A 27,783-nucleotide genomic window follows, 5' to 3' on the forward strand; every position below is an offset into this window, starting at 1 on the left:
ATTTTGCCCAGTATGTGGCTTCAGAGGTTAACCTCCAATAATCGAAGGACAGAGAGAAGACCATTTGAGATTTTTTTTTTAAGCACAAATGAAAACCAGTTAAATGAATCCCCTTCTTCATCCCCTCAGAACCTCGTACCCGGCGTTCAGCTCCTGCTCACACTAGGTCTTGTGCAATTAGAGTGTCTCAAACCGGCCCTGAACAGAGTGTGCATTTTATTCATCTAACCTGAACTTCTTTCTGGAATGAATAATTTCATTCATTTGGGTGTATTGGATGGTGTCTGCCGAATAGAAAAATAACCCTTGCAGCTCATGCCTGAATCTGCCATAGCTCTCTCAGACTGCAGAAGCTGATAAATAACAGACTCTTCTTAAAAAAAAAAAACAGAAAAACGTTTTATTTTGTATTGGGGTATAACCAATTAATAGTATTGTGACAGATTCAGGTAGGTGGACAGCAAAGGCACTAATACATATACATGAATCCATTCTTCCCCAAACTCTCCTCCCATCCAGGCTGCCACATAACATTGAGCAGTTGCATGGGCTCTCCAATAGGTCCTTGTTGGTTATCCATTTTAAATATAGTAGTGTGTACATGTCCATCCCAAACTCCTTAACTATCCCTTCTGGAACCCTGTCCTTCCTCTCAGCAACCATAAGTTCAAGAACGGGCTCTTTTGACATTAATTCATACCCTAGAGGTTGTGCTTTCACGGCAACAGTTATTCCGTCTTAACTGCTCCTTGAGGGCTCTCTGCGATGCTCTTGGGGATGCAGTTAAAGCAGTGGCTGCGGGCAAGTCTGTTCATGCTGTGCCCTGCCTGAAGAAGGGCTTCCCTAGTGGTAAAGAATCCTCCTCCCAGTGCAGAGAAGCAAGAGGCTCGGGTTCAGTTCCTAGGTTGGGAAGATCTGGAGTAGGAAATGGCACCCCACTCCGGTGTAGTTGCCTGGAAGATTCCATGGACAGAGAAGCCTGGGGCCACAAAGAGTTGGACACAGCTAAACAACTAAGCACATACATGCATACCTAAACAAAGAAAGGGAAAAAAGGAGAATCTTCTTTTAAGGCTAAGAGTAGGCACTGCAATGCAGACATGAGAGGCCCAAAGAGAATCTGTAAGAAACCAGGGAGGGAAAGCTCTGTTGGATTTATTAAAAGTGAACGGTCTAGAGGAAAACAACAATAATTATGTCAGTATTTTTTTCTCCAGGCAGGAAAGAGGTTGAATATGCTCTTAGTCATGAGCTTCTGTGCAAAAGTGAGCTCATGAAATATTTATTCTTTGGACCCAGATCCTGAAATTCATCTGGAACTGCTAAAGTCCTAGATCTCCCTACAAAGTTATAGAGCCCTTCCTCACAGCCTCCCACACAGACAATTAGATTAAGGCTTCCTGAAACTGAGCAAGCATGACATCAGGACAAAATGGGTTTTCTGGCAGATGTTCGACTTGCTTACCTGCTTACAGTCATTCATTGAAACCGATGGATAGCAGAGTCACCAAAGGAAAACTCCGGACTGACACATGGAAACATATCCTGCTGTAGCTTACATGGGACAGAGACCCAGTCACCACCAAACAAACCTCATCATTCCTTAAGATGTGTAATGATTTTCTCTGCAGTTTTGCTGAGATCACAGTGTAACATTAGGGGCCACCGGGGAATTCGTGACCAGAGTGAAGGAAGCTGTTATGAATGGACACTTGAAAAGTTACCTAGGGAGAGTCCAGTTTTAATGCACTATACAATTCATCCAACAAATATTTAGTCTGCTGCCTCCCTGTGCCAGGTGCTGTATAGGCACTGGGAATTGCTGTTGAGAAAGATACCATCTTTGGCACCAGGCATCTAATAAACTGGGCTTTTTTGGTGGCTCAGCTGTAGAGAATGATCCTGCAATGTAGAAGACGTGGGTTCTCTCCCTGGGTTGGGAAGATCCCCTGGCGGAGGAAATGGCAACCCACTCCACTATTCTTGCCTGGGAAATTCCATGGACAGAGGAGCCTGGCAGCCTGCAGACCATGGGGTCACAGAGTTGGACACAACCGAGCAATTGAGCACACATGCATTTAATCAACTGTTGAAAACAAAGAGTGCTCAGTCTACTATGGATTCAGATATCACCTGTGTTAACATTAATTAGACAGTTCCAAGTTGATTGCCTGGAAAATGTCTTGAAAGAAATATTTACAAACTGGGGAAAATGTTTTCCTGCCAATTAGTAGTTCATAGAAAAGATTAAACCATGCAAAAAAAAAAAGTGATTTTGACCTTTTCAGACAAGAGAAAAATGAGGTAGTGGCATTGTTTCTCTCTGGTCCCTTTTTAAAAAATATAACCACTAAGTTACTGTGGGAAATCATCCCTAATTAATAGACCTAACATTTGTAATGTGTCACATTTCTAAGATGTAGGTACAGTTTCCTTCTGTAACCCATTATAAGAAAGGTATGGTTTTCAATTATACTCTTACCACCAAATGATATGCTTGCACTAAATCAATAAGAACTTGTAGCAGTGTGTTGGTGTAATGCCTACTCTGTTTAGTTTCTGCTAAATCAAAATGGAAATAAGTGACAGGTGTCCTGGAAACCATGATGGGTAAATGCACCTTCTCTGTCTCTCAGCCAGACGTGGCAGAGATCAAATTATTTCATTGAACTGAGTTCCTAACATATAAATGCTTAATAAATCTTTGTTCAAAAATGCAGCATCTGGGGCTCAGAGAGGTGAAATGAGTTCCCTAAGGTCACAGCTAAAGGGCAGCACAACCAAAGCTAAGTGCCAATTAGCATCCTTTTAACGTCATGGTACTGCAGCTTTCATCATCCCCATGATCCGCAGTCTCCTAGCACTGAAGAGGGCGCAGGGCTCTGTGGTCATCGTCTGGCTTCAGATCCCAGCTCTGCCATTGACTAGCTGTGTCTCTTGGGGAGCGTTAATTAGTCTCTCTGGTCCTGTTTCCCAATCTGTAAGATAAGGATAGTAATCATTGTTCCTTATTCAAATGTTGAAAAATTAAGTAAATTAATAGCTGGCACAGTGCAGGGCACTCAGAAGGTGAGCACTTCCCCGCCTCTCCCCCAAGGGTGTTTAGAGAGCATGATTAATGCACAGCCAGGAGGCAGGATTCTGGCTGACACCATCTGCTCTGATGGCATGGTACTTGAGTGGATTCTGCTAAGAGAGTCCCAATCAAGAGCCACAATTCCAGGCTAATGGACTGAATTATGGACCAGTAATGATGCTTCCCAGCTTTTTCTTGTCCTTGGCACCCATAGAAACTGTGTTGTATAGCACACTGGGTGGGGGAGCAGTGGGGGAGACTTCCCTGCTAGCTCAGCTGGTAAACAATCTGCCTGCAATTCTGGAGACCCTGGTTCGATTCCTGGAACAGGAAGATCCCCTAGAGAAAGGATAGGCTACCCACACCAGTGTTCTTGGGCTTTCCTGGTGACTCAGATGGTAAAGAATCCACCTGCAAGGCAGAGACCTGAGTTCAATCCCTGGGTTGGGAAGATCCCCTGGAGAAGGGGGGCATGGCAACCCACTCCAGTATTCTTTCCTGGAGAATCCTCATTGACAGAGGAGCCTGGCAGGCTGTAGTCCATGGGGTCACAAAGAGTCAGATACGATGGAGTGACTAAACACAGCAGACAAGACACACCAGAGTAAGCAGACAAGGCCGCTTGAGGCTCTAGGCTCCTACAGTCCTGTTCACTTGCTCCAGCAACTGAAAGAAGAGATGGTTTAACCCACTTGCAGCCTTCTGAAGCCTGTCAATTGGGAAGCTCTACTGAGATATTTGTCAGCATCTCCCCAATGCTTGGGCTTCCCTTGTGGCTCAGCTGGTAAAGAATCCGCTCACAATGCGGGAGACTCTGGTTCGATCCCTGGGTTAGGAAGATTCCCTGGAGAAGGGAAAGGCTATCCACTCCAGTATTCTGGCCTGGAGAATTCCATGGACTGTATAGTCCATGGGGTTGCAAAGAGTCAGACATGACTGAGCAACTTTCACTTCACCCTAATGCTTTAGTTCTGACTAGGAACATGGAGTTGTCCCCACTTAGGCTAAAAGTAAAACAGGTGCCAGTTTGACCCAACTGGACTCCTCTGGAAGGTATTTAGAGAACTGATGTGCTGCTGTGTAGACTACACAGAAGCTGTTCCTGCCTCCAGGAACCCTGCTATGAGGTTGAGACATGTGCCGGCATAGGTAAAAGAGTGACGGATACAGGCAGCACCCAAGGGTGACCTGAGTAGCCCAGAGAAGGTACCAGAGGACCTTGGATGGAGAATGTTCATTGTGCTCTCCTAGGAGACTGCATGCTGGCATATCACTTTGGGGGACTTCTTGGCCATCCGACATTGGCATTCAGTTGCAAGCAGAGCATCCTTTGAGGCCTTGGCCTTTCTAGCTGATGATTTGGTTGTTTGGAAGGTGGAAGAAACACTGCTGGTGTTGTGTTGTTAATGCTGGGTCAGCGATGAAGACTAGGTTGAAATGTGTGGGTGACAAGACCCTCGGAAGAAAATGATCCTGGTGTCTTAAAGTTAATAAGATGAAATGAATGGAATTCAGGGTTTAATCCCCCATGTATTCTAATCTGTAGAAGATTAGATTTCAAAAATATCAAACAAAGGGTACATGATGTAAAAATTGAAAGTATCAGATAATCTGAAAGAGGAAGGCATTCAGAGCCCACAGTTTAAAACAGTATTTTAAAGAGAAGAAAGTCAATTCAGCTCAGTCGCTCAGTCGTGTCCAACTCTTTGCAACCCCATGAACTGCAGCATGCCAGGCTCCCCTATCCATTGCCAATTCCCAGAGCTTGCTCAAACTCATGTCCATTGAGTCGGTGATGCCATCCAACCATCTCATCCTCTGTCGTCCCTTTCTCCTGCCGTCAATCTTTCCCAGCACCAGGGTCTTTTCCAGTGAGTCAGTCCTTCGCATCAGGTGGCAAAAATAGGAGAAGAAGGTAGAACATATCAAAAACAAAGGGGTGAGACCTTTTTTAAAAGGACCTCTATAGATGCACACTTTGGTTGGAGCAAAAAGATGAACTATTTAATAGCAGAGCCATGTTGAGGATGGTATACGAAATTAACAGGATAGAAGAAGAGCTGCTCAACTTCTGTTTTGCTTTTCTCTTTTTCAACAAAAAAAACCAGTCAGTATACTAACTACAGAAGGTACAAAGAACAAAGAGGATAAAATTGAAGTCCAAGATAAGAGAGAGTAGTCAGGAAATATTTTACTGCTTTACAGTTAAAGTCTTCAGGTTCAGAAAAAAAAACAAATGGCCTTGAAGAAAATTTGAATATGTCATTGCTGAACCTACCAGTACTCTTTGAAAAACTATAAAGTCTTGGGGGAAATGCCAGAAGAATAGACAGGGAAATGTCATACAGATTCTTGAAAAATGAATTCTAAAAACCTGGAGTGATAAGTTTGATGGTAAAATCAAGGGAAGTTTGAGAACAGAGTTTTTTTTAAGCACTGTAAAGTAGCATTCACTTAGGAACAGAGTGGATTCTCTCAGAATGAGTCATGCTAATCTTTCGAGATTCTTAGTAGGCTAAGAGTAGAAGGACTGTCTCTAACCTAATATACAATCTGTCACAAATCAACATTTAATATCGAAACATAAGATAATTAACCCATTTTAAAAGTAAGACAAAGATGACTGCTAATATTCAGTATCATTCGCGAGGCCTTACCAATGCAATAAGCCAGGAAAACAAAATAAAGAATAAATGCTGGGGTGGGATGAGGTGGGAAATGGGAGGTGGGAGGGAGGTTCAAAGGGAGGAGACATATGTATACCTGTGACTGATTCATGTTAATGTATGGCAGAAACCAACGCAGTATTATAAAATAATCATCCTCCAATTACAAAGAAAGAAGGAAAGAATAAATGCTGGAAAGGCAGAAACAAAAGTCAGGTGATTATCCCTAAAATACAAGTGAATTCCAATTAATGAATCCAGCAAAGTGACCAGAGACAGAAATAGCCTGAAGGCAGTAGTTTTATATATCTAGTAGTAAAAAAAAAAAAATGGAAGAAAGGTAATAGATTCCATTTTCAACTGTGACAGAACTGATATATAGCTAGGAATAAAGTTAGTAAGATATGTTCCATACTGTTATGGAAAAATTTAAAATTCTGACTGAATAACATTTAAGAGGATCTGGGTAAATGGTAAGACATGCCTTGTGAATTCATTCTCCCAAATCCATTATACTTAATGCTTCAAATCATAATTCCAGTGGGATTTTTTTTTTTTTTTTGGTAGTTACTTGAATTGTAATCTGGAAGAGTGAATGCATGAGGATAGCCAAGGAAAAAAGAAAAATGATGTGGGAAAGGAAACAGGATTTGTCCTGTCAGATATTTAAGACTCATATATTAAAACAAAAGTAATTAAGACAGTTTGGTGGGCCTCCCTGGTGCTCAGTGGTAAAGGATCTGTCTGCCAGCGCAAGAGACCCAAGTTTGATCCCTGATCTGGGAAGATCCCACATGGCATGGAGCAGCTTAGCTCCCTGTGCCACAGCTATTGAACCTGTGCCCGTGCTCCATAACAAGAGAAGCCACTGCAATGAGAAACCCATGCACTGCAATCAAGAGTGGCCCCTACTCGCCACAGCTAGAGAAAAGCCCACACAGCAACGAAGACCCAGCACAGCCAAAAATAAATAAGACTATAAAAATACATCTTAAAAAGACAGTCTGGTGCTGGTTTAGCAATACACAAATAGATCAATAAAAATATGAAGGATCCAGAAATAGACACAGAGAGATACTGTGTCTTATCTGCCTTATGACAGAAAGTGAAGAGGAACTAAAAAGGCTCTTGATGAAGGTGAAAGAGGAGAGTGAAAAAAACTGGCTTAAAACTCAGCATTCAAAAAACTGAGAACATGCCATCCCGGTCCCATCACTTCATGGCAAATAGAGGGGAAAACAATGGAAACAGTTACAGACTTTATTTTCTTGGGCTCCAAAATCACTGCAGATGGTGGCTGCAGCCATGAAATTAAAAGACTCTTGCTCCTTGGAAGAAAAGCTATGACAAACCTAGACAGAATATTAAAAAGCAGAGACATTAGTTTGCCAACAAAGGTCTGTATAGTCATAGCTATGGTTTTTCCAGTAGTCATGTATGGATGTGAGAGTTGGACCATAAAGAAGTCTGAGCACTGAAAAACTGTTCCTTTTGACCTGTGAGACTGGGGAAGACTCTTGAGAGTTCCTTGGACTGCAAGGAGATCCAATCAGTCAATCCTAAAGAAAATCAGCCCTGAATATTCATAGGAAGAACTGATGCTGAAGCTGAAGCTCCCCTACCTTGGCCACCTGATGCGAAGAGCCGACTCACTAGAAAAGACCCTGATGCTGGAAAAGATTGAAGGCAGGAGAAGGGGACAACAGAGGATGAGATGGTTGAATGGCATCACCGACTAGATGGACATGATTTTGTGTAAACTCCGGGAGTTGGTGATGGACAGGGAGGCCTGGCGTGCTGCAGTCCATGGGGTCACAAAGAGTCGGACACACCTGAGCAGTTGACTGAATAACAACAAACACCCTGTAGGGTGGTTGTCTCTTGAAATCTTAGTCGGCTATTCTGTAATGCCCATGTCAACCACTAGAGGGAAACAAACCAGCCTTTGGAAACCATCTGCAAAGCACAGGGCAGTTTCCACATTGAATTCAATGACCAATGGTATCACCTTACTAGATGCTCTTGATAACCTAGTGACAGGCATTGCTTTTAGGCTCATTAAACAGATAAAGGAACTGAGACTCAAGGAAGGGACCTCCTTTGAGCATGGTCTGGGAAGCCTGGCCTGTTGCAGTCCATGGGGTCACAAAGAGTCAGCTAGGACTAAGCAACTGAACAACAAGATACTGTGTATCAGTCATGGGCAATCAGGAGAACTGAAATCACTCTAGGCTTTTCTTACGGAGGGAATTCAATACAGGGAGTTGATTACAGAAGGATGAAGAACTAAGTGGCTTAAGTGACCAGTGAGGTAACTCAGAAATGAACAGTAGTAGAACCTGTTTATTACTCCTAGGGCTGGAGAGAAAAGGGGCAAAGAGAGATGGCAGTGTTCCAGAGCCGAGGAGCTGGGGCCCCAGGAAGCCAGTCTAGTGGACGCTGAAGCCCGGGGGGACTGATAGTTACTGCTGGAAACATCCTCTGAAGTAGGAAGAAATGAGGGAGAAATACCTCGATTTATTTCCTTTTCCCACCTTCCAGTTTCTGTCGGCACTTCCCATTGGTCAAACCTATATAGAAACCAGAGGGCAGAGAAACTGGAAAATGCATTTCCGTGGAAACAGCAGGGCAGGGGAGAGCAGAGAATGGCTCCAAGAGCAGTCAGGAAGGGTAAGATAAGAGTAAGCTGGGGAGAGGTGCCCAACCCAGCCTGGGAAGGAGCCAGTTTAAGGAAGGATTTAGGTAGCTATTGTGAGGGAGAGGTCTCTTTTTTCTGAAATGTAGAACTAGTTGCCTCAACATCACTAAAGCACAGGAAAACATGTGAGATTACAATCTGTTCCTACTGTATCATTGAGAAGACAAGATGTGTGCACAGAGATGTCTCAGGCAGTGGAGTTCGGAGGAGGTCTTGGGATTTTCCCGATGAGTGCATTTGGTGCCTTAAATAGAAGCTGAGGCAGATGGGAAGATGCAGCAGATGGGCGGCACTTGGGATGCTTGGCTAGCGGAGAGGTCGGAGTCCTGGATGGTGTCCCAGGCTCAGCCAGTTACCCACTGTGTGACCTGGTCACCTCACCCCACCCAGTAGGCCCCCATTTCCCCATATGTGGAATGAGGAGATTGGACTAGGGCGTTGTTCGTCATCCCTGGCGGCACATTGAGATAGATGACGATGTAATTAGCCAGAGTAAGGATTGTACACTGATTTTTTTAAAATATCCCTTGGTTGATGTTTTTAATCAGCTTTATTAAGATATAAATTACATACTCTGCAATTCACCAATTTAAAAATTGTACAATTCAGTGGTTTTAACATTTTCACAATGTAGTACAGTCACTACAATTTAATTTTGGAACGTTTCCAAACGTTCTGAATGGAGACCGCATGCCCATTAGCAGTCACCTCCTATTTCCCCCATTCTCCCCAGTCCTAGTCTACTTCCTATCTGTATGGATTTGCCTATTATGGACATTTCAGATAAACAGAATTATGTAGTATGTGGCCTTCGGGGTTTGGCTTCTGTTACTTAGCATAATGTTTTCATACATATCGTAGCATGGATTGATATCTCATTCTGTTTTATGACTGAATTATATTCTGTTATGTAGATATATCACATAGTATTTATCTGTTCACCTGTTGATAGGCATTTGGGTTGTTTCTACCTTTTGGCTACTATGAATAGTGTTGCTATGAATGTTTATGTACAAGTCTTTGTATGGACACATTTTCATTTCTTGGGTACATAACTAGGAGTGGAATTGCTGGGTCATATGGTAACTCAATGTTTAACCTCTCTGAGAATCTGCCAGGCTGATTTTCACAGCAGTTGTGTTATTTGGCATTCCCACCAGCCTTGTAAGGGGTTTCCTCTGGTGCTTGCACTGTTCAGAGTCTTAAACCACCTAACTGGGCTCCCCTGGTGGCTCAGTTGGTAAAGAATCTGCCTGCAATGTGGAGACCTGGGTTCGATCCCTGGGTTGGGAAGATCCCCTGGAGGAGGGCATGGTGACCCACCCCAGTATCCTTGCCTGGAGAATCCCCGTGGACAGAGGAGCCTGACAGGCTGCAGTCCATGGACTCCCAAAGAGTCAGACACGGCTGAGCGACTAAGCACAGCGCAGCACAACTGGATGATATCTGAGTGGTTCTGTTTCCACAATTCTATGCTTTTTTATCTAAGATTAGATCCTCAGAGCTGCTTGCAAAAGCCCACATCACCCAGAACTTGACTGTGCTATAGAGTGTGTGATTGGCTCCTCTGAGCACTTGATAATTGCCAGCCTTATTTCTGAGAGAAAACCCTGTAAGTTTCAGCTCAAGACCCTCCTCCATCCTTGCCCTGCACAGGTCATAATTCTGGTGATGGATTCTGGAGGATTATTTTGAATATGTATACCATTATTTTACTAAATACTATAATTATTATAATATAGTAATTAGTGTAGTAATGGTACAATAATATAATAATTATTATAATGTTACAATATTATATTTATAAATCTCTGAATAATTATCCCATTTTTCAGTATGCAATGCATTTTGATTGAGTGCCATATGTTTGGTCTGCTGTGATTCCTGAGTCAGGGAGTGGGGAAATTCTGGCAGGATCAGGCAAGGCTGTACAGGTCCCTCCACCATGCGTCTGCAGAGCTGTGTGTCCACCCCTAATACAGTCAAGAATATCCCATATGACAGGCTCCCCCAGGAGGAATGCTATTCGCTCTACAGTTGGAAGCAGAATGAGAGTAGGGGGCTTTTCCAGAGAGAAGGGAAGAGAAGAAATTATATCCAGTTAGGGGCTTCCCCGGTGGCACTATGGTAAAGAATCGGCCTGCAATGCAGGAGATGCGGGAGACCAGGTTTTGATCCCTAGGGCAGTAAGATCCCCTGGAGGAGGGCATGGCAATCCACTCCATACTCTTCCCTGAAGAATCTCATGGACAGAGGAGCCTGGCAGGCCACAGTCCATAGGGTCTCACAGAATCAGACATGGCTGAAGTGAGTTAGCACGCACGCACACACAATTTCCCATTCACATCTACTAACAGGGCATGTTACTTCCTTTCACTAAGCCCCAGTGTAAAAGGGGGCTGCACCAGCTTCCTTGCAGGGTAACTGTCAAAGTTAACCGTTGGAGCACCTAGCATGCGCTAGGCACATAGAAGCCCGCTTCTTCCACACCAGATCCTTCTCAACTGCCGGCTCATGGAAGCTTGCCCCTCTTCCATCACCCTCTGAAAACCAGGACTTGTAACCTCCTTTCCAGAATGCCAGAAACCTGGTGAACCTCAGTCTCTGTTGACAGTGAGCATGGGGCTGGCCTCATCTCCTGGATCTTAGCCACTGGGCCCTGGGACTCATGAGGTGCTAAGTGCTGCTGGGTGGGCATGGCCTTCTCTGAGGTTCCTGTGGACAGGGCAGGTGCAGTGGGTGCCGTTACATCATAGCTTATGTGACCATCACCCCCTGGAGTTCTGCAGGGAACAGTCCATGAGGCCAGCAGCAGTGGTTTCTTAAAGGACCCACAGCCCCACACAGTGCCATAAGTTAGGGTCTCCTGGATGGTCCTCAGTGTGTATGAGCTGAGAAAGCACCCAACTCATTCCACTCCTTCTTAGGAATCTTTGTTCTTCTAGAAACACTGACCCTGAGAGACCCGTGCTGCTTCTCTGACCCTCATCTATTTCCCTTCCCATTTGTCTCTTTCTCAATCTTCCCCAGAAGTTGTTGTAAAGTGAAAGTCACACGTTTTTGAATATGAGTTATCACTCCCTGCACATATATTGATTTCCCTGTTTAACTTTTCACTCTGGGTTTCTTAGAAATAAAACACACACATGTGCACACGCTTTTAACTTGGGAAGACAGAAGATACATGATATTACGGCCTCATTTCCCATCCATGGCAGACATCACTAATCAATCACAGCACTCCTTCCTCCTGAGCTGGGTGCAAACTCAGTGTCCTTTTTCATCATACATTCCAAGCGGAGAGTGAGAATCGGTTAGAATGAGCATGGGAGATATCTATTTATCTATTTACCATTCCTCAGAAATTCTTACTCAAAACTTACTCAAACCTCCAGCCCTGAATGTACTCCAGATCTCTGCTGTAGGGCACCTTGTTCCTTGGGGATTCATCCTCACACTGAGTGTGACCAATCTGAAATTAAATCATAGCATCTCTTCTCCAAGTAGTCCTCACTCCCAAACTCCTTTTTCCTGTTCATAGCATGCCATTTTCCTGGTCCTCCAGGCTAAAACAGTCACAGTTTTCTGACCTCTCCACATCTCTGTGTTCTCCCCTTCTCAAGTCCTGCCAATGCCCGCAGCCTGTCACTCTTTCAGTATTTCTCTGGTTTGTCTTTGCTGCCTCAACCGTTTGGACCGTTAATAGGCAGGCAGCAGTGTGCTACTAACAGGGTGGGTGGAAGATGAGCCTCAAGCTGTGAAGCCTTCCAAGTCGAAGGGCATGTCCTCTGTTCTGAGCTCCCAATCTCTGTGCCTCCTTAAGACAGATATTATTTTCACTGTACTTGAGACACGGGAAAATAATGCACACGAGCTCTGCACTTCATACCCTTGTTGTCACATCCCAGCTCCACCACTTCACTCATCCTTCCCTCCCTCCCTGCTTCTTTCCTTCTCTCCCTCCTGCCTTCCCTTCCTCCCTTTCATCAAATATTTATGGAGCACCAATTACGAACTAAGCAAAGCCTCTACATGTATAAAGTGGGATGGTTAACGCAAACTCTGTAACCCAGTGCCTGGGGCAGAGCAAGTACTGGATAAATAAGTTGGGGGCGACAGTAAAGGCTGATTATCTGGTCTGGAAATGCATCCAGAAATCACCTGACCCCTCTCATGTCACAGAGGAGGAAGCTGCAGCCCAGGGCAGCTGGCCAAGATTCCTGCACAAGGTTGGGCAGAACTAAGACGAGATGCTAGAAATCTCAGTGACAACTCAGTGCGTTTTTTTTCTGCCACCATTGTTGCCTCCATGAGGAGGGTGAATACCCTTGGTTTTGCTTCAGGTTGGGGAGGTGAGGCTGACTGTGACCCCAGACAAAGATACACCTTCCACATTCTTACACACACACACACACACACACACACACACACACACACACACACATTTATTTCCCTGTTAAACTGTCCTGAGCAAAATCTCCAGGAGGCAGCCAGGTCCAGAGACCTAGCTCATGGAATAACATAGGGACAATAGTGCAGTTTCTTCTGAAAAGCATCCTGTGTCTCCAGCAGAGTCCTCCCCTGCACCTCCTCCCCTGTGCCCCACGTGTCTGGCCTGCACACCCCACCTGCACTTCTTCAGGTATAGCCTAGAGGGCCGCCCCTCTCTTCCATCCACTGAGTTCGTCTAGCCCATCACAGTCTCCAGGGTGTCTGTCCTCCACGCAGCCCTCTGTGTGAATTTTCTAAAATGGAACTCCAATCATGTCACACCTTTGCTTAAACCTTTTACGTTCCTCATTCCCGCTCTAGCCTTTCTGCTTTTTCAAATGTCATTCCTTTGCTCATACTATTCTTTAGGATTCTAATAGCCATTTCCACCTTGGCGCTCAGAAGACATTCCACAAAACAAATAAGCAAAAAACAATAAGAAAACAACACACGATCACTGATTTAGAGCATGTGGGTTATAAATGGGAGAAATCCAACTACGTCAAGGATAAGTACATAAATAGGACTTATAACTGAGAAGTTCAGTGGTAGACCAGCTTCAGGCATGGCTGAAACCAGGGATTCAAATGCTACCAGTAAGGGCTTCCCCGCCCCCCTCCCCCCCTTTTCATATAGCTTTAACCTCTGCTAATCTCGGGTCCCTCTGTGCATTGACCACTTCCCACAGATACTTCTTTGTGTCCAGGGAATATGATCATAAGCAGCCTCAATTTATATCATCCTCATAGCCAAACCTGACTTATCTATGAGGCATAGGAGATGCAGTGCCTTGGGCTCACAGTGCTTTTAGGGGCCCACAAAAATGATTTCATTGCTTTTAAAGCCAAAAGAAAAAAATGAATTTTTGGTTGAAGAAAATGGTTTAATATCTGATATTAATATATTTGTTTCTTATAATACAAGCAGTCATAGCATGTAATTTTTAATTTTTTTTCTAGAGAAGAGATGAAGGCCAAAGGGCTTAGGGCCCACAAAAGTCACAGTAAGGCCTTGTTTGACTCTTAAGAAAGAAGAGAGACCCTTTCTCTCTGTTTCCATGTGTTAAACCTCCTGGAAAATTTGGTTGTCCCTGATGGGATCATTTTCCAGAGCAAGTCCCTAGAAAGAGGGAGAGCTCTGATAGGTCTACCCTGAGGGGAATTATCAACCTCATACGAACACAAGAAATGTTTCCTGTAAAAAAAATAAAAGATTCTGTTTTAAGAAAGTCCACCAAAACTTTCATCTCCCCCAGTGTTCTCCCCTCCCCCAATGGTTCCTTGCTCCACACCTTTACCAGCCCCAGGAAAGCTAGCTGCCTTCCCCTCTACACTCCCTTCGTGGCTCCTTCTAGTGTGATTATAACTGATTAAATGAGAGTTTCCTACCCTGGGGTGTGAGCTCCCTGAAGACGGAGTGAAGGAGTAAGCAGCAAAAATCTGGTCTCTGGGAATGAGCAGAAAAAGGGATTGGCTCTGCTTAGGGGTGTGAGGAGACCTTTGATCTGGGTCTTAAAGGCTGGAAGTCTTCCTGGAGGAAGGGGTGTTTTAGCTGAATTTGGTGATGAGGAACGACTCCAGGGAACAGAAAGAGGTGAAAGGCCCCAGGATGGGAAGAACTTGGGGGTATAGAGAAGAATATAGCCAAAGATGAGCTGCAAAGAGAATGGGACGGGATCACCAGTTGGGGAGCAGGGGGCAGGCATGAGTGATACATGAAGGAATTTGGATTTTTTCCTACAAACAAAGGCTCTGAGCCTTGGTCCATGGAGAGGCGAAAGAGAGCCTGAAATTGAGTGTGAAATGTTGTGTCTGGGTGCCTTTTTCTGCAGAGAAGATCCATAGCTTTCATCAGATTTCATCTTAAGAATCACTAGCAACAGAGAGGTATTCAAGCTCCCGGAGGGTGGAGTGCCACACTCTAGAACGTAATCAGAACAGCTTTCTGGCTGCTGCTCTGTGGAGAGGGGCTAAAGAAGAAGTAGAGGCTGGGAGAGCTTTGAGAATCTGTTTCAAGAGCCTTAGGGCAATAACACCAAGCGGAGCAATTGGAATTAGAAGATGTTGTAGCTGTAACATTTAACAGGTGCTTTCTGCATGGTGGCATTGATGGAGAGGAGGAGAAAGTGACTCCAGACTTCTAGTTTGTATCGTGATCTTATTGTAGGATGTTTAATGAACTATTTTTTAATCTGATGATTGCCTTTGATGTACGCTTCCCATTTAGGTGATGTCTTTTTTAAAAAAATTGAGATTAATTTCAAACTTAAGAATTTTTTTAAGGGTTAACATCTCTGATAAATACAGATTTCCACATTCTGCTTTTCCTTTGAGTTGCTGTTGTTGCCATTGTGTCCTGTTCTACGATAACTCTGTGGAGCTATTTGTAGCACCTGTTTCTCTTGGTTCTCAATGCATGGAGAGCATCATTTAAAGAACAGACAAGGGTTTCAAGACTCTCTGCTTTTCTAAATCCTGACTCTGACACCCTCCACAGCTACCCGCTCCCTTCCCCAGGGCTCAGCAGCTCGGACCGGCTGCCTTTCGGCCTCGAGGAGAACGGGGGCGCTCCGTTTACCACCAAGCCTTCGGGAAGGCATCACCATCACCATCACCAACACCAGCACCACACCAGCTATGGCCTCTCGCTGACCCTGGAGAGCAAGGAGGGGCTTTCCAGGTCCCCAAACTCCAGCAGTAAATCCCTTACAAGTAAGTTGGCGCATCGGGGGCAAGGTGGGGGAGCAGTGCTGCAGGGCATGGGTGGCTTTCCGAGATGCTCAAGACATCGGTGCAGCTTGGAATGGTGGTAATATCCGAGCTGGGTTCCCAGCTCTGGGTGAGCGCAGACATGAGCCTTGTGCATTAGGCAGAGGTGACTTAGGGATTATGGTTTACCCGCCAGCTCTGGTTTTGTTATGAGGGAGCAGATGTCTCTGCCTCATTCCACGCTGGCTCTCTGCTCCTGCTGTATCATCCAGCACTGGCTCAAGTGGTGGAACAGAGAGAGAGGGGAGTGCGGTGACTGAGTCTCTAATTCCCAACCCCAGGAAAGCTCATTCTGTCACATTCTGTCTCATTCTTGCCTTCTGAAAGCAAGGTGTCAAGTAGATCAAGTGCACACTGCTAAAGTCCCAGTGAGAAGTCATGGAAATAGAGAATAAATAAATTAGAAATGTTTCTAGGGACTTCCCTGATGTTCCAGTGGTTAAGACTTTGCCTTCCAATTCAGGGGGTGTGGGTTCGATCCCGGTCAAGGAACTGAAATCCCACATGCCTTGCAGCCAAAACACCAAAACAAAACACAAGCAATATTGTAACATTCAAGACAGACTTTAAAAAGGTCCACATCAAAAATATCTTTTAAAAAAAGGGAAAAAAAGAAATGTTTCTAACAATATGACAGGGTGATTTTGTATCTGTTAAAACTAATTAAAAATGTGGGCTTGGATTTTGTATGCCTGTTCTTTTCTTTTTCTAGAAAATCCTTTTTATTATATTTTTACCAAAGAATTTGTGTGTGACAGGAGGTGGGGGGGAGAACTTGCTCTTTATCACATGTGGTTTGAACAAGTGTCAAGATAGACGTGAGAATCAAGAGGCTTCGATTCTGGTTCCCATGGTTGAGCCAAGTCCCCTCTTGGATCCAGGGTTTTCTCAACAATGGAATGGGGTGGAGGGAATTGAGATGATGGCCAAGGAATCTTCCAGGTCTGATATTTCATGAGTCTGTGGCTGGTGAAAAGGATGAGCCAGTGAGCCTTCACCTGTAGATGGTGAATAGCAATTCTGGGTTGGCTGAGCTAGAAATGGTAACTCATCGCCCACTTTGGTATTGAAAAATTGATCCTATCCTCACTATCCAGGCCAGAATACTGGAGTGGGTAGCCGTTCCCTTCTTCAGGGGAATCTTCCCAACCCAGCGATCAAACCCAGGTCTCTCTCATTGCAGGCGGATTCTTTACCAATTGAGCCACCAGGGAAGCCCCCATATACATTAAATAAATCTTTGGTCATTTGTATTTGGAATATCTGTACAAATGTCTGTCTCCCAAATGGACTAGAATTGTGTCTCATTCATCTCCTTATTCTAGCTTCCCAAATCCCAGTTGCTATCAATGCCTGGAACAAACTTTAATATGTAATGAATACCAAATGTTTAATGAATATTTAATGTACCCATGGATAAAAACAAGCTAGTGGGAGGAGTGGTGGTGAACTAATCTAACATACAATGAATTTGATTTTAGAGATATAACATGGTTTTTAAGAGCACAGTCGTCTGCCCTTTAGCCTGAACACTAATCTTTGCAATGCTCCTAGTGCTTTTCCACTAATAAAGCATTTGCACATGAATTACCTCACTTAATAATCACAGCAACCCTGCAAGGTAAGTAATCTTACTTTCATTTGAAAATGGCTCAGAGGCTCAGAGAGGTAAAGTAATCTGCCCAGGGTCACCCAGCTCACATAGGGGGGACTTAGACCTTGAAACTTTGACCTTAAAATGTTCCCACATCCCACCCGCTAGTGCATTCCTAAGAGATTCAAGCTGCCGGAGGAGGAACCAGGCAGCAAGGCTCTGAGGGTTGGTCTCTGGTAAGCGTCTTTCATCACCTCTATCTCTCTGACCTTTCAACCTTTCCTCACTCACTTACAGAACTGAGTCCGGGAACACCTGCCCTTTTCAGCGAAGCCGCTGCCCATCTAAAGAAGCTGGAACTGGAAACTGTGAAGCCTGCTGGACCCTGGCCTGCTCTGCACATCAATATAAATAAGGTGCCAAGAACCAGAGCTGGGTGATGCATGTGGGCCTGGGGTTCACTCACACCTCTCATTATGACCCCGCCTGCCTCTTAAACCATGTGCCTTTGTCTTGGAGGGATTTCTACTCAATCTCTCATGACATTTCTGCTCAGGCATGTCTCTTAGGAGCCAAAATTCACTTATGTTCTTTTGGGGTGGATTACAGCAGTAGGGGCTGCCTCTGATGCTGAGGCCCTCAGCCTGGATCTGTTCGTGGTCCTCTCCATCCTTCTAACTGAAGTTCCTCCAGGGAAGCCTCCACATTTACCTCCTTCTGGTTTTACTCTGTATTAGTCTGCATGGGCTGCTGTCACAGATTACCATAGACCAGGTGGCTTAATCAGCAGACATTTATTTCTCGTTGATCTGAAGGTTGGGAAGTCCAAGGTCAAGGTGTGGATGATTTGGTTCCCTGGTGAAAGCTCGCTTCCTGGCTGGGAGCCAGTTACCCAGTTACCTTCTCACGGAAGAGAGGGCTCTTTCTTCCTCTTCTTATAAAGCCATTAATCCCATCATGAGGGTCCCACCGACATGATTTTATCTCAATCTAATTACTACTTCTCAAAGGCCCTGTGCCCAGATCCCATCACAAAGAGGGTTAGGATTTCAACATATAAATTTGGGGAGGACACAGTTCAGTCCACAGCCCCCTCTGTCTCTCTCCAACAGCACCTGGCACATCATAGATATTCAGTAACTGTCTGCTAACGGAAGGAAGGGAAGGATTAGAGTGGCGGGGAGGGGGACTTCCCTGTCTGTCCAGTGGTTAGAGCTCCACACTTCCAATGCAGGGGTCGTGGGTTCAATCCCCGGACAGGGAGCTAAGATCCCACATGCTGCGTGGTGCGGCCAAAAAAATAAAAGGCTGGCTTAAGTATTAAAAATAAAAAAATAAAGAAGTAGGGAGGGAGGTCTTGAGGAAGGGACTGGGCAAAAGACAAGTTCTCTTTTGGCTAGATCTGTTCTTATATCCAAATGGGCAGCCTTATAACAACCAAGTTATATCTTAGAACTGTAGAAGCCAGTGCTGGATTCAATCTGTCATTTATTTCAACCTTTTCAACATCTGAGACCAGAGGAAGGGACCGGGCATTCTTGAAGTCAGAGCAGCGGCTGAATCCCTGGACCCCTGACTCCCAGTACAGTGCCACTTGCACCCCCACATGTTTCTTCAGTTTCTACCCTAGGGTGGCTCAACTTAGGCTCTAGTGATATTTCAGCCTGATACTTTGGGGGAGAGGCTGTGCTGCGCATTGCAGGATGTTTTGCGGCACCCCTGGCCTCTACCCTCCAGGTGCAAGTAGCATCCCGCCATCCTGGCGTGACAACCAAAATTGTCTCCAGACATTGCCAGATGTCCCCTGAAGGGCGAGATTGCCCCTGGTTGAGACCCGCTGTTGCATACACTTTTTAAAATCCTTATAGGAGTAGTCTTCTTTACTCATGGATCATTGTTTCTAACCCTAGTGCTTAGCTTTACCTCTTTATAAGAGGGAATTAACAATTTAGAATTAATTAACAGTATCACTTTAATTATTAATTAAATTATTTAAAGTACAATTTATAGTTATATTAATTTAATTATTCATTAACTTATTAATTAACAACCTCACTTTGCTGACAAAGGTCCATATAGTCAAAGCTATGGTATTTCCAGTAGTCATGGATGGATGTGAGAGTTGGACCATAAAGAAGGCTGAGCACCAAAGAATTGATGCTTTCGAACTGTGGTGCTGAAGACTCTTGAGAGTCCCTTAGACTGCAAGGAGATCAAACCAGTCAATCCTAAAGGAAATCAATCCTGAATATTCACTGGAAGTACTGATGCTGAAGCTCCAATGCTTTGGCCACTGATGCAAAAAGTCAGCTCATTGGGAAAGATCCTGATGCCGGAAAAGATTTAAGGCAGGAGGAGAAGGAGGTGACAGGATGAGATGTTTGGATGGCATCTCTGACTCAAACATGAGTTTGAGCAAACTCTAGGAGATAGTGAAGGACAGGGAAGCCTGGTACGCTGCAGTCCATGGCGTCACTAAGAGTAGGACTTGACTTAGCAACTAAACAACACCAACAAACTAATAATTAATTATTTGGAAGATCTGGCCTGGAATGGGAGCTCCCTTTCCTTACCCAAGTTGTTGAACATGGGAACATTATACCTCCTATCTGGGCTGTTCCTCTACCCTAGACATCCCTCTAGCCTACACTAGACTTCAGGCTTTCTCAGCAGATTCTCCATCCCCTTGAACCCACCCCAGTAGGGAAACCTCAGGTCCCTCTGATCACTCATGGGCCCCAACTTTAAGATCCTGTTCACCCAGTTTTCTTCAGTACTACCCTCCCTGATAGTCGGCTGGAAAAATAATTCTTCCTGCAGGATGGCACTTATATTCATTCAATCAGCAAATCTTCATTGAGCAGGCCTGTGCTAGCTGCTAGGAGTCAACCTGATGGATTATGTGCCTGGGATTGGTCTTTCTCTGTCTCCAGGTTTTCAACTTTTCTTCTGCAGTCCACACAATAAATCATTTCAATAGGAGCTTACCTGGAGCTTGGCAAAATCAAAAATATTTTGCAGGAAAGTATAGCATACAGTAGCAGAGAACTCACGAGTTGTGTGTAATTTGTAGTTTGAATCTTGGTGGGACATTAGCAATGGTGGCTTGCTCTGGGTTAAGGTGTAGCTGAGACAGCTGTGAGTTACTGAGCACTTGCCATGGACTCGGGGCTTCCCTGGTGGCTCAGATGGTAAAGAATCTGCCTGCAATGTGGGAGACCCTGGTTTGATCCCTGGGTCAGGAAGATCCCCTGGAGAAGGGATTGGCTACCCACTCCAGTATTCTGGCCTGAAGAATTCCATGGACAGAGGAGCCTGGTGGGCTACAGTCCATGGGGTTGAAAAGAGCTGGACACGACTGAATGACTAACTTTCACTACTCCCATGCACTCAATCAATAATGCCCCTCTTTTCTCCTTCACATGAAGAAGTGGATCAGTGAGCATAGAGGATAGAGTAATGCCAGATAACCTTGACTTTGTCCTAACACATAGGCAAGTATATTACTTCACACTATGACTCCTTATCATTAATAAAAATAATCCTTGCAATAGGCATCATAACTTACCATGATACCACAACTGGGAACCAATGGTTCTCATGGCTTTTAAGGTTTTTTTCAGTCTCAAGAATCCTCTGATTCTTCTAAGGTTTGGATATGTTAATGGTGAGAAGACATTTTGATTGCCCAATTCCAAAGGTGCACCCAAAATTGTCACAGACACTTGAATTTCATCTGATTTGAAACATGTAAACAATTTGTATCAATAGTTGAAAACTGCATCTGATCATTTCTTTATCCCCAAATGACATCCTTACACAGAAAGGCTATTTCCAGTGACAATTATATCAAAGTCCAATTATCATTCATCTGTGTGTTTTGAAATATGAATTTCCATATTGAATAAAACAACCTCTTTTCACAATTCAAATTGAATGTAAAATACAAAATATGGTTACACAAAAGAAAGAAAGCACAGCATCCTTAGAGCCATCCTCCTGGCTGTAATTATCATCTTGCTGTAATTCAGATGTTTACCCCTCATTCAGTTCAGTTCAGTTCAGTCGCTCAGTCATGTCCGACTCTTTGCGACCCCATGAACCATAGCACGTCAGGCCTCCCTGTCTATCACCAACTCCCAGAGTTCACTCAAACCCATGTCCATCGAGTCAGTGATGCCATCCAACCATCTCATCCTCTGTCATCCCCTTCTCCTCCTGCCCTCAATCTTTCCCAGTGTCAGGGTCTTTTCAGATGAGTCAACTCTTCACATCAGGTGGCCAAAGTATTGGAGTTTCCGCTTCAACATCAGTCCTTCCAATGAACACCCAGGACTGATCTCCTTTAGGATGGACTGGTTGGATCTCCTTGCAGTCCAAGGGACTCTCAAGAGTTTTCTCCAACACCACAGTTCAAAAGCATCAATTCTTTGGTGCTCAGCTTTCTTTATAGTCCAACTCTCACATCCATACATGACCACTGGAAAAACCATAGCCTTGACTAGACAGACCTTTGTTGGCAAAGTAATATCTCTGCTTTTTAATATGCTGTCTAGGTTGGTCATAACTTTCCTTCCAAGGAGTAAGTGTCTTTTAATTTCATGGCTGCAATCAGATGTTTACCCCTCATAGAGATGCCTTTTATGCAAACATAAATGCAATGATACTCAAGGTTTCCAAAATTTGTGTTGGTTCTCACCTGAGCCAAGTCATAGAGCTGAAAAGTAGCTTCTGCTTGGTCAGATAGAGCAAGAATAAGCCACCTTGAATTTTCTATCCAAAAAGCAGTACAGAATTGATAAATTCAAAGGGGAAATCAATGTTTAATTCTCACTGATTTCTTATTTTAACAGCATTTTGTTTTCTTTTCAAAGTGGGCCTTTGGTCATTACTGTCAGTATAGCTATATCCCCTTAAGCAATTGTCAAAAACCTCAAATGGGCTTTAGAACGAGTTCAATTCTTGTATTCCAGCATATCATTCCAAAAAATTAAATCTAATTAAAAATTAACCTTCATACACCTGTGAAAACCTCATGGTAATGTTAAACAATTATCTTAATTAACAGGATTTACAAACACAAGATAAATTATCTTCAAACTATACTGTAGTGCTCATCTTTCAAAATAAATATTGCTTATAGTTTTTTGCTTTTGTTTTACAGAATGCTAAGTTTCTTAGGCTACTGATTCCTTTCAAAAGAGTCTATTTTCTTTGTACCCAACTTGATGGCTTAGGATCATTAGTGTCCTCACATCTGTTTTTCTTTTTTAGTTGCATTTTTTTTTCTAACATGCAAGTACCATTCATATCTTTTTTTTTCTCTCATGTGATTGTCATGATAATCTTATGAAGAAAGAAACTGAGCCTCAGAGAGGTGAAGGGGAGCCAGTGTGGCTGGGTGGTCAGGGCTTTAGCTTTGGAGTTACCCAGTCCTGAGTGTGAACCTTGGCTCTTCTGGGTATTATGTGATCTTGGGCAAGTGACTTACCATCTCTCTGCTTTGTTTTTCTCATCTATAAAACGGGGATGGTGATAGTATCTACCATCAAATGGGATGGTTAAATGAGAGGATTCAATGAGACATGCATCTTAAATCCTCCCTCCTCCCCTCCTTCTCATCACCATCACCATCTACATCATCATCTTTTTTTTTTTATGGTGCTAATAAGGAAAAGAGCTGAGATTCAAATCCAGGTCTTCTGTCTCTTTATTTTACTGTGTTGTGAAATTGCTGAGTTCAACTTGTCCTACTGAATACCCTCCATGTATTTGGAGATCCCACTGGGAAACTGCATTCTCTGCTCTCTTTTCTTTATTCAGTGATATCAACCAGCCAACTGCCCTATACTTCCTCTGCAGCTTTCATAATACCCCTGCTGTCTGTATCGAGGTACTCAATAGGAGTTTTGAATTAGTGGATGAGGTTAATTTTGAAACTTGCAGAATTGGAGGTCTTTACATTTTATTCTTGCTCAGGTACATTATGGCTAATATGCCATATTTAGTCCTGATGTCTTTGAGTAGTCGCATGGTCTTATATCTTTCTTATTAAACACATATCATCTAGTATTACTATCTATTATAATCTTCTTCAGTGGATATTTTTCAAACATCTTCTGTATGCTGGGCACCATAGAAGCACTGAGATATGCAATAAGGCATTATTTCCCAGAGTGTGATATGTGTATCATCAAAGTTGATTTCAAGTTGTATATATAGATGAGTATTCTTTAATAGTTACATATTTATCACAACTTACGTTATAATAAATAAAATAGCCACCAAGTCTATGATTTCGAAGATATTATTGCTTAGGACACATTTCAAATAGATAGCCCCAGGGTATTCCACTTTGATTGGATTATATGAATTATAGGTACATGTTTAGTTAATACATGAGAAATGGCAAAAAAAAAATAATAAGAAAGGTGGCATTAGATTATTGAAGTCTGAGACACTCTACAGTGAGGCAACAGATACAGATTTCTTATTGAGAATAACAATTTTCAGCAAGATTATTGTAAAAATATGAATGACCCTTGAACTAACAAGTCACAGACGATCCCATGGAGAAGGAAATGGCAACCAACTCCAGTATTCTTGCCTGGGAAATCCCATGGATAGAGGAGCCTGGTAGGCTACAGACCATGGGATCACAAAGAGTCAGACACAGTTGAGCGACTGAACACACACACACACATACATGTCACAGTATGTGACTCAGACTTTGAGTCCTGGTTCTGCCACTGGCTCTGGCTGCATGAATCTGAAAGAGTCTCCTTGGACCTTCCCGGTCCTGTGACTCGTGAGCTTCCTACCACTTCCTCTCCCTGCTTCACACGAGAAGGAGGGGATGCGCTTGTGAATCCTTGGCAAATAGTAAAAGCACTGGTACAAACCCAAGGAGTTGGTGACGCACTTGACTCTGTTGTTTGCAGTGATGATGGTTGGGAAAGATTAATGTATGTGTTTCCTTAGTTCTTCATTTACCATTCGTTACATGTATTTTGGTTCATCTCAGGCCGAAGAGAAAAAAGTTTCTGAGAAGACTCTTCAGACCCCACTTTTGCCGTCCCCCGTGGCTGATCACGTGAAGTGTAACATTTTGAAGGCCCAGCTGGAGAACGCGTCCCGAGTGAGTGCCCAGGTGCGTGCCTGCAAGCCTGTGATTTTATGTCACGAGGTTTCATCAGGAACGTGTAGATGAGGTGCTCTGGGACTGCTGTGTCAGTCGGGTCCAGCCAGGACGTAGGAACCACACCTGTTATGTGAATAGAGCTTTTAATATAAAGAGTTATTAACCAGTGTAGTTATTGGATTGGCCAAAAAGCTCATTTGAGTTTTTCATAACATCTTACAGAAAAACCTGAAAGAACTTTTTGGCCCAAACCCAGTAGTAGTTGAGGAAGTGAAAGGGCCGGCTCTGTACGCTGTGGTGGGTCTGAGGGCCCCTGGCTGCTACGTCTCCTGTTGATCTCCAGCGTGAGCTCAGCTGGCCTGGCTGGCTGCGTGGGTGTCCTTCCTTCCCCACACTTCTTTGTGGGACTCACTAGAGGGAGGAGGACAAGGCTTCTTTCAAAATCATATGACGTGACTCCTCCCGGGCTTGCTACACTTTCACTTGATGTGAAAGGACAGATTCTAAACTCTTTTCAAGGCGCTAAGTGCTATGTGAGCATGGAGCTGCTTATTATTCCTGATCTAAAAATGTGAGGTAGGGAATTAAACTGGGGGTTTGACTTTCCCTACACCATCCTTTTCTCATTCAGTCCTGAGCTGACACATAGCAGGTACTCGATAAGAGTGTGAATGCAAGCATTGATTGTATTTGAATGATTAAGTGTTAATCCCCATGATGGGGAATGACTCAATAAAACATTTTTTTGTTAAATAAACACCGGGGGAAAAAAAAAACTGGTTATTGACTGAGTACTTGATGATCTACCTCTCTGATACACCGTCACGTTTCTATAATCCTTTGAATGTAGGACACTTGGGAACATTTTTGCGTACCAAGATATTAAGTTTTGACTAACCTGCCTGTTTTCTTTAGCAGGTTGGAAAAGAGGAATCAACGTTTGTAAATATTAATAAGAAATCCACTCTTCAGGACGCTAATGTAAGGTCTGTTGCTTCTTGGTTGAATGGGGAAACAATAAGTACCATTAACATTATTCTCAAAACGTTACTCATGAGGGCGTTTGATAATAAAGTAGAGAAGAAAAAGAAAACTGAGAGAATGTGAGCCTGAAGAGAGAGAGAGAAAAAGACTGTCTCAACTGCCTTTATGCCTCTGTTTTAATATTTCTACCTGCTGTACTAACAAGTCACTTTGCGTTCCTTCTCAGGCATGTTGATCTGACCATGTCAGTCCCCTGTTTAAAGTCAGGGTGGAGTCTGGACCCCTTAACAGAGCAGAGGGAGCCCTTCATGACCTGGCTTCTGCTCACTGTCTCAGCTCAGTTCAGTACCCTTCCCTTGGCCCAGCATCTGAGCCCCTGGAAGTGCTAGAGTCACAGATGTTCTTTAAAGCCCCCAGACCACCACCAACCCAAACCCAGAGAAAAACCTTTCTTTCCTAATCTCATAGAAAGTAGCCACCCTTCACCTCTCTGTGAATAACCACCTATAGATCATGGCAGCCCCATGGACACCTTGGCAGTCTGCTAACACCGGTGGGGTCTCCCTAGGATAAAGTTTCCTAAAATGTATCCAAGGAGGACTGCATCAGTATCTTGTTAAAACCAAAAACCACAGTCCTACTCCAGACCTTTCCAATCCTTTGGTGGGAGGTAGGGCAGTTTTGGCGGGGGTAGGGGTGTTGTAGTGGGGAAAGGCCAGAAACAAGAATTTCAAAAAGCACCTTATGTAATCTAGGAGACACTACCCTGGGAAATTCTTACACTTGATGCTAAAAATAAAAATGAATATTTTTCTATGTTATCTTATGATGCCTAGTCCATGTTCTTGGTATAAATTCGTCTTACTCCAGAGACACATACCCAGCTGCCTCTTGGACTTTTTGAAACCTTAATTCATCTCCTCCAGCCCTACCCTGCTGCCCATTTCATCAGTTTTCCTCTCTTGGTTAATGTCACTGTTGTGTGTGCACTCATGTGCTCAGTCGCTTCTGTCGTGTCTGAGTCTTTGCGACCCTATGGACTGTAGCCGTCAGGCTCCTCAGTCCATGGGATTCTCTAGGCAAGAATGTTGGAGTGGATTGCCATTCCCTTCTCCAGGGGATCTTCCCGACCCATGGATCGAACCCACATCTCCTGCATCCCCTGCATAGCAGGCAGATTGGTTACCAATGAGCCACCAGGGAAGCCCCAATGTCATTGTTCCCTACCTGTTATTCAGACCTGATGCCTGGGAGTCCTTGACTTTCTCCTATTCATGCCCTTATCTAACTGGTCACCAAATCCTGCCAATTTGACTTTCATATTATCTCCCATGCCCATCCCCTGCTTATCATGACCCTCTTCCCAGCCTACTCCCCAGCCCTCACCATTTCTCATCCTGGATAATCACTATTACAGTTTTCTAAGATGCTCCATCTGGCCTGTCCTCACCAGCATCCTTGTTGCTCTAACGGCCTTTCTAAAATGCAAGTCTGACCATGCCACTCACTTGCCAAAAACCTTCAGTGACTGCCTTTGCCTTTATGTAAACAACTCAGCTTGAGGCACCTCATGCATGGGCCCTGGTTTCCCCTCTAGTCACAAGCCCCTGATCTTACCTTGTTTTTGTTGTTCAGTTGCTAAGTTGTGTCTGACTCTTTGTGACCCCATGGACGGTAGCATACCAGGCTTCCCTGTCCTTCACTATCTCCTGGTACTTGCTTGGATTCATGTCCATTGAATCAGTGATGCTATGACTTTACCTTACCCATCAGCAGATCTGGGTCTCCACTCCGTCTCCCACCTTGGAAGTCTTCCCTCCATCTGCTTAAGTCTAAGCCCCTCCTTGAAGCTTTCCAAACACCACCCATTCCACCCTAGCAAAGTAATGTGCTCCCCTGAGTTCCTCCAAGGACTGCGTTCAGTTGCCTCTAGGGGCCCAGCTTGAGGAAGTCATGAACCTAGAATACACTGACTATTTCATATTTGCTCATTTATGTTTCTTTAGCATTTGTTGCACTCTGGCCACATACCTATCCCCACCAAATTAGGCACTCAGTAGAAGGGAAGACAGGGGATGAGATGGTTAGATGGCATCACCGACTCAAAGGACATGAGTTTGGGTAAACTCCGGGAGTTGGTGATGGACAAGGAGGCCTGGCGTGCTGAGGTTCATGGGGTCGCAAGGAGTTGGACATGACTGAGCGACTGAACTGAACTGAACTAAGAAGGGAAGATGGAGGCCCAGACGTGTTAACTGACTTACTAGAAGTCTCTTGCCAAGAATCTCAGTTTGTTTTGATGTCCATTGGTCCCAGAAAGTACTTACTGTTTTTTTTTTTTTTTAAGTGAAATCACTCAAGCATA

At 44.0% G+C, this 27,783-nt stretch overlaps 1 protein-coding gene across 7 annotated transcripts in view; it reads left to right on the forward strand.

Annotated features, from left to right (window-relative positions):
- Window positions 1-27,783, forward strand: part of EPB41L4B (erythrocyte membrane protein band 4.1 like 4B) — a 135,313-nt gene that overhangs the window by 81,891 nt on the left and 25,639 nt on the right. For 4 of the 7 annotated variants that reach the window (XM_070459325.1, XM_070459328.1, XM_070459329.1 and 1 more), the window contains exons 16-19: window positions 15,428-15,642; window positions 17,591-17,709; window positions 24,318-24,443; window positions 25,350-25,420. In XM_070459325.1, coding sequence (XP_070315426.1) covers window positions 15,428-15,642; window positions 17,591-17,709; window positions 24,318-24,443; window positions 25,350-25,420 — 531 coding nt within the window. The remainder of the gene's footprint in view (window positions 1-15,427; window positions 15,643-17,590; window positions 17,710-24,317; window positions 24,444-25,349; window positions 25,421-27,783) is intronic. The other 3 variants (XM_070459326.1, XM_070459330.1, XM_020885314.2) reach the window with 1 other exon arrangement.

The sequence above is a fragment of the Odocoileus virginianus genome, chromosome 31 (assembly GCF_023699985.2).
Source record: "Odocoileus virginianus isolate 20LAN1187 ecotype Illinois chromosome 31, Ovbor_1.2, whole genome shotgun sequence".
Classification (NCBI taxonomy): domain Eukaryota; kingdom Metazoa; phylum Chordata; class Mammalia; order Artiodactyla; family Cervidae; genus Odocoileus; species Odocoileus virginianus.